The 14332-nt window shown below is 51.6% G+C and overlaps 1 protein-coding gene across 1 annotated transcript in view; it reads right to left on the bottom strand.

Annotated features, from left to right (window-relative positions):
• Positions 1–452: 452 nt before the first annotated feature.
• VDR (vitamin D receptor) overlaps positions 453–14332 on the bottom strand; it is a 54704-nt gene continuing 40824 nt past the window's right edge. Inside the window, exons 5-10 of the mRNA XM_028532613.2 lie at positions 13204–13388; positions 12846–12966; positions 10060–10231; positions 4332–4483; positions 4020–4136; positions 453–2653 (exon numbers count right to left, since the gene is read on the bottom strand). Of these exons, the coding sequence (XP_028388414.1) occupies positions 2394–2653; positions 4020–4136; positions 4332–4483; positions 10060–10231; positions 12846–12966; positions 13204–13388 (1007 nt within the window). The 3' untranslated portion in view covers positions 453–2393. The remainder of the gene's footprint in view (positions 2654–4019; positions 4137–4331; positions 4484–10059; positions 10232–12845; positions 12967–13203; positions 13389–14332) is intronic.

The raw sequence follows: 14332 nt of genomic DNA, 5'->3' as shown, positions 1-14332 counted from the left end.
TTGAGACACAGGCTGAGGTGTCCCCCACCCTCCTAACAGGTCAGTGAGGTGGCAACCCAGGGAAAGAAGGCAGGGGGCTGGGATCTAGACGTGCTCTAAAATCCAGCACTTCGCCCAAAGACTGGGCTCTGGGCTCGGGAGTGGGAAGTGGGGTCTGAGCGCAAGCGTGGTGCAGTGAAAGGAGCTGGGGCCACAGGTCCAAAGCCTGGGTCCAGGCCCCGTGCAGCTTCTGGCTAGTTACATGGGTTGGGTGAGTAGCGCCTCCCTGGAGTGTCCATGCTCTTTAAAAACGGGGTTGGATGACTTGAGTGATTTTCAGACCTTTCTCCCACTGAATAGCAAGCTGGACCAATGTATTTTACAGCTCAAATCAAACAAGGGTCTGCCCCTAATTTATAAAATAATGATAACAGCAATAATAATTAATGTATAGAATTTTCACAATATAAGTTCTCCCCCCATAAATATCTCTTAATCAGTGGTGCATACTACCCGCTATATTAGAATGCAGTACAAAATGGAGTCTGAGTCTAAAAACAACTCGTGTCTAATGAGCATAGGGTTCAGCCACAAGGGTGGTACTCCGTCTTCAGGAGCGTGGCTGTCGGTCGTTCTCCCACCTAGGGGCACGGATGGCTCCCGGGGTTCCCAGGGGACACAGAGGAGGCAGGTGGAGGGGCATCCTACTGACACGAACTCCTCCGTGACGAGACATCAAATATGGCCATGTTCCCAAAACTCAAGTAACGATCTGAAGGACCCTCTGGGGCTCCTGGAAGAACCCTCTCGGCGTGGGTCCCACATACCTACAACTCACTCCCCGAGAAACTCCACCCCGGAGTAAACAGACCTAGAGTTTCCGCCTCCTAGGGTGGTCTGGCTATGAAGAACATGGAGTTTGAGGTTATATACCCTAACTCCCAGCCTGCCCCCAGGGCTCCATCTGACTTTGGGTGGTGGAGAGAGAATAAGGGGACCAGCCCCACGTGACACCACCCCTAAATGCACTCTGACTAGCCACCGAGGCGAACCCACTCTCCCTGAGGTCCACACCCTGAGGTCTTGGAGCACCAGCTCCTGGGTTTCTGGGGAACAGCTATCTGAGAACTACACCTAGGTGGGCAGGGAGGGTGTGACTTAGGCTGTTGGAGTCTGGAAGTTCATCGCCTCCATCCCATCCCACCAGGTGAAAAAGACATGGCCCACTGGTAAGCAGAGTGGGCACTGCTTCTCCAGACTATGAGGTCATTGGGAGACTGGGCCAGTCTCTGGGTCACCCTTGGCCATCCTAGAGCAGGGCCCAACAGCATCTGTGGCCAGAGTGGGAGGGCTCTGGAGCCTGCGGCAGGTTCTCTTCCTGGGGTGGGAGGTAAGGCACTGGCAAGGGAGTATGAGGGTGGTACCCATTGCTTTTCTGCAACCTAGGGGCAACTCAGTCCTGCCATGTGGACTGCTGGAAGAAAAGCTCCTGCCTCAATTCACTCTTAGATCCAGGCTGCAAAGCCATGGGGTTGGTGACAGGGACAGCTGGGGCCACCATCCACCATTCTTCTATGAGGCTGGGGTTGCCTGTCCCCCACCACCTGGGCCCTGCTTTCTTCCCTCCTTGGGTGTCTGAGCAGGTGGGTTCTGGGCCATGGGGAGAAAACCCCCTCACCATAGTTGCTTTAAAGGAGAATGTTACCATGGTGATGGGATGAAGGTGGGCTCTGAGGGGTTAGGCAAGTGCACTTTGGCCAGCAGAGGTGGGTAAGGGGTGACTTGTGAGCTTAGTCACCCTGGTTTTGGTCATCCTTGGCAGTGAGTTTCCTAGATGGGCCAGGGAGAAGAAGACAGAGGGGGAAGGCCCCATCGAGGCACGCTGCCCTCGAACAGAATGCACAGAGTGGGGGCAGGATGAGCTGGGGGTAAAGTGGGGGTGGTGGCCAGTTCTTGATCATGAGTGGAACAAGGGGAGGGAGATCCCCACCAGAGTCTGGACATATGGACCTGAACTGGGGGAAGGTACAGGTATCTCTCCCTGAGGAATGGGTGTGTTTTTCCTGCCTACCTAATCCCTGGGCACCAGCCAGCAACTACTTCTGGCATACCCAGGTAAGGCCCCACCTTTGGCCTTTGCCCTCTGCCCCCATTTCAGTCTCTGTCAAATAAACAGCAACTCCTCACAATTGAGGTCTTGAGGGGCAGGGGTCAGCCTGTGGCCTATAGGTAGCAGGGGCCTGGTGTTAGGTTGGGCAGGAAAGAGGACAGACAGGACAGGGAGAAGAGGTGGGAAAGGAGGGGCTATACTCTGGAGTGGGTAGGAAGGGCTGCTGGGCAGCAGCCAGCCCTAGGCCCAGGCACAGGTTCCCAGAGGAGCAGCCCCACCCAGGCACCACCACAGGCTGCTGTAATCAGGAGATCTCATTGCCAAACACCTCCAGCACGAGGGGTGTGAGCTTCATGCTGCACTCAGGCTGCAAGGAGAGGTAGCGGTACTGCTTGGAGTACTCCTCGTTGAGGCTTCGCAGGTCAGCCAGCTTCTGGATCATCTTGGCATAGAGCATGTGGCTGCCTGGGGGCGGGTGGCGGCAGCGGATATAGGTCTGCAGTGTATTGGACAGGCGGTCCTGGATGGCCTCAACCAGCGGAGCATCCTGCACTCCAGGACGGTCTGTGGGCACATGGAAGCAGGAAGAGGAAACACAGGAGCTCTGAGCTGGATCCTTACTGTTCCATGTCCCCACTACCCCTCCATCCACAGAGGCAGACTCCCAACTTCAGCATCCTCCTAAGTCACCCTGCATGGATGCTGACCTGTGACATCACAGTCCTTTCTAACTACCTCAGCTACCTTCGACTACCATCCATTGCATTTAGGGGCAAGCCTCAAGTCCTTCTATGGACCCATCTGGCCCCGTCCCCACCTTATCTCTCTCCCTCTATCTCTACAGTCCATCTTTCCATTAATATTCTGATGCAACATGCCCTCTGGCCTCCAGACTCACATTCACATTCCCTGTGCCTGGAACTCAGCTCTTTGTCTTTGCCTAATTCTTACTGATCATTCAGATAACAGCTTAAAAGACCTTCAAGAAGGCCATTCCTGATGACTTCCTACCTCCATGCCCCAGACTACATCAGGTTCCCTCTTTCTATTATACCCAGCTATAGTATCACATACTTCTTTATTTTTTTAAAGCTCCTATCATATTATAAATTAGTTGTTAAATAGTATTTGTTTAATGTCTCTTCTTACACTTCATAGGGGAGAAGTCCTGTGTGCTGCTGAATCACTATGCCCAGCACAGTGTCTCACACCTAGTAGGTGCTCAATAAATTATTGCAGGGTATATGTATGAATAAATGAGTGAATGCTGGCTGAAAAGGGCAGGTGAGTCCATGTCCATTCCTTGGTTCCCAAGCCTAGCACAGCATCACTGGGTAGAGCCCACTCACTTTTTCCTGAGTACAGTCCAGGCTGAGTCAGGGCTGCCTTACTTTGGGCCTCATCACTGATATAGCATCCTTAAGACCACAATAACCTCTTCCTCAGCCTGTCTCCCTCTCATCACCCCAAACAAGTAGGAGAGCTCATAGATCACAGCACCCTGCCTCCAAAATTAGTCATGTAAACTGTCTAGGCAGAATCATCCATCAGGCCCCAGGGCCTATTTTAACCTGCCCTCCTCAAGTGTCCTCAAGTGTCCTCAAGTGTCAAGGGGACCTCAGGTGTCAAGGAAGTTCAGTCAGTTCACACAAAAGCACAGCCTGAATATTGGGAATATCCAGGCCTGTCTGTGGCCTGAGAAACCCCATCTATCTGGTTCCTAAGAATCCTACCTATGAATCACCAATGGCCTCAGTACACAGACACCATATGGGCTTTGCAAACCCAGCAAAGATGGTATTTCCTGGTCTTTCTGTCCTCTTGCTCACTTATCCCTCAAGATCGCCCTGCTGGCCCTCAGCAGGGCTTCATTGTTCATACCCCTCATACCCCAGGCCCCTGGGTTCCTCATCGCTAGGCCTCAGCATACCTGGAGAGACAATGCAGATGGCCATGAGCAGGACATGCTCTTCCTCATGCAAGTTCAGCTTCTTTAGCCCCACCTGGAACTTGACCAGTGGCTCGATCAGCTCCAGGCTGTGTCCGGCTAGGAGACAGAATGGCCAGATGCTGTGGGCAGAACCAAGGAGCCACCCATCTCACCCCACCACACATCCAACCCCGACTGGGCCTGACCCTTGCCCTTTTTTCCTTGCTGTTGCCTAATCAGGGCCCCTGACCCTAGGATCGGTATGATCAGAGTCTGGGAGACAGAGAGGGTATAAGTAGAGCCCAGACACACCTTTTGCCACATCACTGATGCGGTATTTGTAGTCCTCACCGCCACAGGTCCAAGACATGTCGTCCATGGTGAAGGACTGGTTGGACCGCAACATGATGACCTCAATGGCACTTGACTTCAGCAGCACAATCTGGTCCTCAGAGGTCAGGTCTCTGCCAGGGAAGGGCAGAAGTGAGGGTCAGGTATTGGTCAAGACCTTCAAGTCATGCAAATCAGTGTAGTGCTTTGACAGGTCGACACCTGCCAGGTGATCAGTATGTGCCCTGGATCCTGCATTGAGGAGCCTGAAGCCAGGTTGGAAAGAACAAGGCTGTTTCTTGAGGGGGAACAACTTAAGACTATGTGTCAAGGTAAGAAATGAAATAGTTCAGTTACTAAGACAAGGAAAACCCAGTGACTCACCAGGATCTCCCAGTTCCAAGCAGCCAGAAGTATTTTAGGGACAGGAAGACAGAGCCTGAGGAGGCTCCCAGGGTTATGGCATGAACATGGTGGTCTACAAGTGCACGGCCACAGTCATCTTCGACAGCTCCCGTGCTTTTCTCCCTCTCCCTCCTCCTGTCCTCCGGTCCTTCCTAGTAGTAGAGCTCAGCCAACTCCGTCTCCAGGATGTCTCTGCAACCCTCGACCTCATTCCCACTCCCACCAGGACTTCTCTGCTTAGAGCCCCATCACCTTTTTGAGTCGCCTCCTACTAGAATCCTGGAGTCAAACCTCTAGGGTCTCTCATTCATCTTTACTGCTGCTGCAGGGAAGTAACGCACTCCTGTGCTCAGAAATCCTCACTGACTATCAAACACCCCAGGATCAAGCTTGCACGCTATAAATTGGCTCCAACCTGTCTTTCCAGCCCCACTTCCCATTGCAAATGCCACCAACCCTTCATTCTAGCAACTACGGACAACTCCACATTCAGGTGCTGTTCTCACACCGTCATGCCTTTGAGCATGAGAGAGCTTTTGGCCGGGAATGCCCTTCTCCTCCACCTCATCCTTCAGACCCTGAACCTGGTGGGGTCTCCCGGGGAGCCCTCCACCCTCCGATTCCCTTCAGTGGAATCAGAGCCATTCCTTTACAACTCACTGTGCATTGCTTTTACTCTTGTTTTCCCCTTTCCACTTTGGCTCTGTTTCTTTTGTAGGCCTGTTTTGGACCTTAACTGTAAGCTACTTGAGGGCCAACACCACCTCTTAATTACATTAATGTTGTCCACACACTGATCACTTAGTCCTGAGCACAAGAGAGGATCAACAAATATGCCAATGAGTCATGCGGTCAATGACTGGTTCTGCTATTGCGAGTCACAAGCGGGGCTTGTCTGAACAATGACAAGGAAAAAGCAGGACCCGCAGATCAATTTGCTTCTGGTTTTCCCTCCCTTCTCTTCCTGACTGTACACTTCTGCCTGGATGTCCCGTGCAGTGGCTATCATCCTCTCTGTGGTGATAGTTTGCTCTGTAAAAGGATGATTGGGATAACTAGCAAAGAGTCTGCATTGAAAAAAATCACGAAGCGCTGGAGTTGGAAGACCCGTCTTAGAGGTGATGTGGTCCAGCGTCTTCTCCAGCATTCCTGACACATGGTTCCCACGCAGCCTCCACAGGGTTCTCCCGGTGCCAGCCGTGAAGCTGTTTACTCTTCGTTAACAGCCTCTTATTCTATTGATCTATAACTCCCATGACGACACACTCATCCGCTGCTCACACTTCTGTCTTCTCAAGGAATGCAGAGTCAGACTTCTCCACTAGCCATGGGTTCCCTTTGTCCCTTTAAAGAAAGCTGTTGTGCACCCCTTGCATCTTCCCCAGGACGGACAGCCCCGATGACACGGCACCTAGACACCCCGCCTTCCTTGTCACTGTTCTCTGGATGCTCAGTCCACATTTAAAAAAATAAAAACTCACACCACCCCCACTTGGGTTTTAGTACATTATACAGGGTAAGCATAGTTATCATTACATCTTTGGAAAATACAGAAAAAAAATAAATAAAAGCAAATAAAAACTACTCATAACCACAATGAACATTTTGGTACATTTCCTTATCTTTTTTCTATGCAAATATCTTTTTTACTCCAGCTCATAGTAGTTCTGTGTCCCACTTCTTACATCACTAAAATTTCTGTAGCCCAGTTCATAGAGGGTTGCATAATGTTACATTATATCAATAGCATAAGTTGTTTAATCAGTCTCCTATCTACCTAATTTGGGACATTTTGGTCACTTCTAATTTTTTGATATTATACGTCCCTTTGCGGTGATTATCTCAGCACATAGCCCTCTGTTCAATGGCCCACTGAAAAGGAATGCCCGAAGGGGTCACGCATCCCGAGAGAGTTTAGCCAGAGAGATGGCAGGGGGACCACTGTCTGTTGTGACCTGGATATGCTCCTTCTGTGAAAGCAAGTCTAGAATGACCTAGAATTACCACCCAAGGCCTGGAGACGTAGGGCATTTCTAAGTGCAGCTCACAGCCAGGCTGAAGTTGATGGGTGGTGGAGGTAGAGGTGGGGAAATCCTTAAAAAAACCTTGTTCCTGCTACGTAGACACCAGCACGGGCTCTGTCCTCCTCCCCGGGCCTGTGTCACATTGATACCCAGATCGGTTCCATACCTGGGGCTGCTTCTGGGCACCTGAGTGGTGCCCTGGAAACGTGTCTCCCTCTTGGCTTCTCCAGCCCCCAGGCAGAGTCCAGCCCCTCCTGCCGTATTCCCACGGTCCCTCCAGCGGCCTCGCTAGAGCTCTTATCTTTTCCCAGCAGTTGTTCACGTGTCTGTCTCTTCCATCAGCCACCCAGCCCCAGGGAAGACAGACTGTCCTTGTCAACTTTAATCCCTCAGTTTATGTATGGAAGCAGTTGGCTGGATAGATGAACACGTGAATACACAGCAAAGGGCATAGGAAGTACTATGACCCCCAGGTCTCAGGCCCAGGCAGGAGACCCTGGGAATGGAAATGACAGTGGGGTGGAAGACATTTAGCCACAGGGCTGGGCTCAAGCTGATCCGGCCTGGTCGCCCTTGCCCATCTCTTGGCAGGGAAGCCTGTGGTCCTTGGTTCTCCCACCCAGGACTGCTCCTGGGCCCACTTCCTCCGTGCATTTCTTTTGCAACAGTGAGGGAAGGAGATTTGTGGGGTGCAGACTGAGAGTCAGAGAGGGGAGTAAGAGTCGGGAGCAGAGCCTGGGATCACCCCACAGTGCAGTTTGCACCTAACACAGCCCATCCAGTCCTACCTCACTTAGGTCCTGTGCCCGTATTGGAGTCTCATCGTGCACCACCCCCACCCCCAACTCACCCACACGGAAGTCCCATCCAGCCCTCTCCACACCCTCCACCCCTGCCTGCAGGCAACAAGATCAAAGCCACCAGGCACTAGCCGCTGTTCTTTCACTTCTTGGAAAAACAGAACCCCTCAGTGCAGAAACCGGCAGAACCGGAGAGCTAGTGGGCTGGCTCCACCTGGGCCCCACTGGAACCTGGGCCCTGGCCCCCAGTCCAGCCGCAACAGCACCTCTGTCCAGTCACAGAGAGCACCCACATCAGTGTGCCCCCAAGAGCTCTCGCCAGGGCCTGCTCCATTTCTGTTAGAACACATTCTGCACCAGGACTTCTCAAGTCAGGCTGAAGAGAGAGAAGCCAATCCAAGCAGGTTTAGGACCAACCAAAGTGGCTTTGCATCAGTGACTGGACAGCTCCTGTACCCACCCATGTGCGTGTCACCTTGGCCTCAACTGCAGGGCTCGCTGAAGGAACTCTGGAAAATGAGGCTTGAAAGGGAAGGAACGGGGCAGACTTCAGCTCATCCTTGGGGAGAGAGACTGAAGGGCTGGCCTTGAAAGTTGTGTAAGGGCACATGTGCTGAGGTTAAGAGGTAGGGGCCAAGGGCCTGGGAGGAAAAAAGGGGGTTTGGGCTACATAATGGAGGGGCCACAATAGGGTAACCTGTTAAATGAGTGGCTTTCTCTTTAGGACACTGTTCCCTCGCATGCCGTCCCAACCACCAATTAGCATCACTGGACCTTAGCGTCTGGACAGGGCATCAGACGCCCTTTCGTCCCTCGCCGCACTAGGCAGGGAAGGATGGGTGCTGCGTGGAGGACAGCTGCCGCCTTGAACTAAGACGAAAGCTGGGTGCTACTGTGTATCCATCAGCACCTTGAAGTGTTTTTCTCTCTAGCTGTTTACATAAAACAAGGCTTTGGAACACATGGAGTTTGCAAACAATAACACAAGAGTTGAGGAGAAGGTTGGAACTTGTACTAAGTGGAATGTGTTGTCTGTTCCAAGGAAAGGCTCTGGAGGGTAAATCCCAGGCCCAGCACAATGCAGAGCTCACAGGTGACACTGAGCGGCTTGCTCCTGCCTGCCCTCCTGCCAGAGTGGCCCTTGCTCCTTCTGCCACAACAAAATGCACAATGCAGTAAGTGTCTCAATGCCATTTGGTGTTTTTCTCTTCTTCACAATTTTCGCATTAGGTCCGGGGAAAGAGCACCAGCAAACCCCTGGTATTTGGAGAGGTGAAAGGCATGGAATAACAGAGCCGGCTGTCTCAGGGCAGAAACAAACTGGGAGGTGCTGAGTTTAGCTTTGTGAACTGCCATTATCTAGCTTGTAATGAGGGAACTCCGACAGTAGCTGCTGACTTCCCTGCATAGCAGAGAGATTCACAAAACAATAAATGGTACCTCACTTCAGTTTTCACTCAGCACTAGCCCATGTCAAACTGTGTTCCGGCTCCCGGTACTCCAGCTCTGACCCTGAGCACCAGTGTCAAGAGAACATTCTGCTCCCGCTGCTATGATGGCCACTGTTGGCGATGATAATATTGCCTGGTATTAATGTATTTCTATTTCTCAACCACATTATGTAGGTGTTTTATGACAATGTTCTAAAGAATGAGGGTGTGAATGTATATACATTTAGATATAACTATTTCCCAACATATCTGCTAACAGTGTCAATTCTTAACTATTTTAAGAATATTTGACACTGCATGACTCTTTAAATATAAGTATTATACATGCTATGACCACCAAGACAATAAAACACCTGAATGAATGAATGGAATTTGTATGAATGACTCCATAACAGAGGATCTCTACTCCAGTAGGCTTCCTTACACTTACCCTTTTGAGCAAAAAGTTCTCAGCATGGTTAGGAAATGGCCTTGAGTGAAGGGTAAACTGGGCAAAGGATGCCCAGATCACATATGCCAGTTGATCCGTCTCCCTCTAGAACTCCTCGATGACCTCACAAGTCTTCCTGCCCAGCCCTCCATCCCCTCTACCCCTTCATCCTCATTTCAGAATCGAGTGTGGAGGGCGAATGTAGGTTTAATTTAAAGGCACAGTATGGGGATTGAACTCAAGCCAGCTGGTGTGGGCACAGCAGTGAACTAAGAGCTCCGGACCTGCTCTGACAACTGGCTTCCAGCACTGGAAGGCCTGGCATTGACCTTCCAACCGTGCTGGGCTTCCGGTGCACCATCCAGCAAGGGTGAGGGGTGAATAGCTCTCCAGTGCAGCCTCCCAAGTAATGCTGGTGGGCAGCCCTTCCTAAAACACAGACCCCCTGAAGTCTGTGACATCCAGAGACTCTGATTTAGGGGGTTTGTGGTAAGGCCTCACTCTCTGTTTTGGGAAGCAGTGGATTTGTGATCTCTAAGTCTCCTGCAACGGACTCTAGGATTCTAACTGTGTTTCCCAGACGTCCCCAAAGCCTCTTACCTGAACCCTGGTATCATCTTGGCAAAGCCAATAACCTTTTGGATGCTGTAACTGACCAGGTCAGCGAGGTGGGGCAGCATGGAGAGGTGGGACAGGTCGACGGTCACAGAAGATTCATCTGAGTCCTCTTCGCTCAGATCCAGGTTGGAGAAGTTGGTCGCCCCCGTCATGTCTGAGGGAGGATAAAGGGAGAAAAGGAACGGCTGGAGGACACTGGAGCCAGGCTTCCTCCTGCGTGGCCCCGGGAGGACCTCCTGTGCCCTGGCAGGTGGGTCCACTGGGAATCCCACAGGGGCCACCTCTCTCCAAGGTCACTGATCAGCCCAGGCTTTCCTCCAGGATTCCCCACCTCTCTTCTCTCGGCAGAGTGGGGCGGTCAAACCAAAGATCGCAGGTCCTCCAAAAAACGAGGCTTCCTCGAGCCATGATTTTACGTCCTTGCATCTTGTTTCTAATGATCTCAAGTCAAAAGTGAATTTGGAACCAATACGCTTGTGGGAAACAATGTTTAACCTCACTAGTGATCAAAAAATTGCCAAGTAAAACATCTTCACTCTCCACCTAGAGACTAGGAACAAATGCGGCTCAATGTTGACACCAGCATTTAGGAAGATGCGGGAGCCGGCAACCCTCGGGCAGCGCTGGGGTGCGGAAGGAGGCTCGGATCTTCATGCGCCACCTTCATGCACCTCCTTCTAGGAGGCTGGTGGCCGCAGGGGTCAAAACTCCGCAGAGGTGCGGACTCTTTCACCGGCCACCCCACTTCTGGGATTCGTCATAAGGAAAACATTCCAAGTAAGTGCAAGTATTTAGCCACAAGCACACAGTTACCTTAATGAGAAGCTGGGAAACAGTCTCATAGATACCCAGAGACAGGGGATTTAGATATGCTACTGTGCATTCACACCCCAGTTGACCATGCAGGCTTTAAAAATAATCTAGACGTATGCTGACTGACTGACGTGAAACTATGATACAACGTATTCTTGCGGGGGAAAAAGCAAATTACCCATCTGGTCTGCGTGACACAATTCCATCTCTGAATATACATATGTGTCAAAAAAATGAGAAAGAGCGATGTCCTAATGCTGACAGTGATTGTCTTTGGATGGTAGAACTAAAGGTTATATATATATATGATATATAGTTATATCTTATATAGTTGTATATATATAACCTTATATATAATAATATATATAGTTATATATAACCTTATATATAATAATATATTATATATAAATTATATATATAATTTAGCTTTTAGTTTCTTTTTTAAAAAATGTTCTCATGTTGCTCAATTACAGTTGCCCCCATTTTCCCCCCATTGCTCTCCCCTGCCCTGCCCACCCCATCGCCCACAGTCAGTCCTCCCCCCTTGTTTTTGTCCAGGGGTCCTTTATGCATGTTCCTTGATTTGACCCCGCCCCTTCTTCCCCCCATTATCCCTGCCATGCCCCACCCCCCCCCAGTCACTAACACTTTGTTCTTTACTTCAGTGTCTCTGGTTCTATTTTGCTTGCTTGTTTGTTTTGTTGGGTAGGTTCCACTCATAGGTGAGATCATATGGTATTTGTCTCTCACTGCCTGGCATTTTCCTAATGTCTACAATGAACATGTACTACTTTTGTATGATACTTTTTTTAAGTAAAAAATATTAACTAGTTTGAATTTTTAAATAAATATATGCTATACAGACTGTAACACTGGTGGGGGGTGAACATCTCAAATCAATTAACCTATGAGAAGTTACCAAAACTCTTAGATAACAAAATTATTATGAAAGACTGGGGTACAGACCAATGTATAACATACAGATTGACCCTCATGGATGCCAATGAGTGTGCCGTGAAGAGGCAGTGGGAGGGGATCCTAGGTGAGGGGCTCAGGGGGCTGGTCAGTCCACGCAGCGATCAGTGTCGGGGGTGGGCACAGTGTCTGGCTCTACGGCCATCTCTGTCCCGTGGGCACTGAGACCCCAGCCGCCTCTTGTGGACATAGGCACAGATTCATCTGTGAGCCTGGAGGGCTCTCGTTCCCGGAGGGGGGAGGAGCCCCAAGCAGAGGGCAGCGAGGCTGAGGCTGGGTGAGAGGTAGAGGATGAAGGGCAGGCGTGGGGGAGGATGAGGCAGGAAGATGAGGAGGAAGGTGAAAGAGGGACCTAAGATCCCCCAGGACTCCGGGGTAAGGTGGGCAGCAAAGGGACCCATACGTCCTTCCATACCAAATTTCACCTTCCGAAACTCTCAGGCTCTGATTAACATAGTTCACAGCACTGTTTTGTATATTGAAAGTTGCTAAGAGAGTAATCACACACACACAAACCTTTGTAACTATGTGAGGTGATAGATGTTCATTTGGCAATGTATGCATATATCGATTCATTATGTTGTGCACCTTGAACTTATAGAGTGTTATCTGTCAATCATCTCAATAAAACTGGGAACACTAAAGGAACAAACAAACTAAAAAACCCCAAAGGGCCTGGGCTCCAAATACCACACAGAGGAATCTGGCCGCCCCCAGGCAAGGAGCAGGGGCAGAAGCCTGGCTTCGTGGAAGAGCAGGAGGCTCTACAGGCAGACCTCGCCCGGGGCCCCAGCTTGGCCTCTTCCCCAGCGTGGGCCCTTGGGCAAGTTCCACCTCTTCTGTAAGGAGGGGTTGTTCTGGGGACACAATGTGGCCCACAGTGTGGCAGTGCCATCCTCTCCCTGGCAGCCTAGGGCCGAGGTGGGGGAGTTCTGGGCTCCTCTCCCCAGCTCACTAGGAGGGAGGTGCAGCCCCGTTACCTGGGGAGGTGCTGTAATGATCGGAGCAGGAGGAGGACGAGTCCCCGGAGCAGCTGGGCATGTGTCTTGAGAACGGCTTGCCTGGATGGCTGCCTCCACCCTCAGCCTCTCGGACCGGAGGCTGGAAGAGAAAGATGGAGTATCAGCAGCTCACATTTCTGGGCCACCTCCCTACCTTGGCCCTGATCTCTGACAGGAGGAGCCTTAAGGAAGTCCCATGGGGGGTGATCTCTGAAATGAGAGACAGAGCACCCCCACTGGATCTCCCTGCTGGGTCAGGGTGGTCCGACCCTCCATCCCACTCTCCACGCCAGGTTCCCCTTGCAGCTCGTCCTCCCCGGCCAGCGGGCAGACGCACCCGGAACTGGCTGAAGTCGGCGTAGCTGGGGTCGTAGGTCTTGTGGTGGGCGTCCAGCAGGATGCTGATGATGTGCTGCTGCTCCTCCGACAGCCGGGGCCGCAGACTGTCCTTCAAGGCTTCCTCCTCCTTCCTTTTCATGATCATCTCTCGTTTCCGCTGCACCTCCTCATCCGTCAGGATGACTGTGGGCGGGAATAGGGCAACACGAGGGCTGGGCCACCAGCTCCCCCAAGAACCCTTCCTCTCTGGTTGCTAGAGACACACGATGGGAGGGCCGCTCCCCGCCAACACACATGCTGGGAGCTCATGGGAAGGGGTGGGAAGGGGCCTCCTGCCTCAGGGGAGGCCAAACCCACTCTGTGGGCGGAAAATTGGGTTTTCTGTGTCGGAAAGGCAGGCACATGAGAGAGGAGGAAAAGGAAGATTTGAGAGGTGCGTGATCTGGGCACCTGGGTTCTCACGCACACGTTGTGTGAACCTGGGCAAACCGAACTCTGGGCTTTTGTTCTCTCGTTTAAAGTGACAAGTTTGGTCCATACACTCTCCTCCAAGGTCCCGTTTTTGTTCCTCTCTCCGTAAAATGTGTCTGTTGGCGGGGGGTTGGGGGGGCAGAGTAAAATGTCTGCCTTGAAAGACGGGCAGTTTTGAGAACTGAATGCAGTGTGTGCCTGGCACAGAGCAGCTGCTCATATTCCCTAATCCTGACGGAGACACAACCGGGAGGAGAGAGGGACTGAGCCACCATGTGGGCAGTCACGGGAGATGCTGAGAAGACCCCTCCCCTCCATGTGGCCATTCCCGCGTCCAGCTTTCCAGGTATGGAACTCAGGCTTCTCATCCACTCTGACCAACACAGAAAGACTTTTCATCTTTGGTTCCCTGCAAAACAATACCTCTCCTAGCCTGCCCAGTCTTGAGATTTCTTCCCAAGGAAGTTGTGGAGGCCTCTAGAAGTCCCTGATGACCGCACCTCACAGTTCTGATCTGGGAAGTTCTCTCCAGCTGCTAGGCAGGCGTCTGAAGATGCGGAGACTTTCTGCCCCCTTCCCGCTGCGCAGGGGGTTCGGGTGGTGCTGGGGCAGCTGCCCGCCCGGGAGGGTGGGGCTGGGAGCAGGGATGCCTGGCA

The sequence above is a fragment of the Phyllostomus discolor genome, chromosome 2, assembly GCF_004126475.2.
Source record: "Phyllostomus discolor isolate MPI-MPIP mPhyDis1 chromosome 2, mPhyDis1.pri.v3, whole genome shotgun sequence".
Lineage (NCBI taxonomy): Eukaryota > Metazoa > Chordata > Mammalia > Chiroptera > Phyllostomidae > Phyllostomus > Phyllostomus discolor.
The sequence above is the reverse complement of the archived record's forward strand: the minus strand, read 5'-3'. Positions and strand labels throughout refer to the sequence as shown.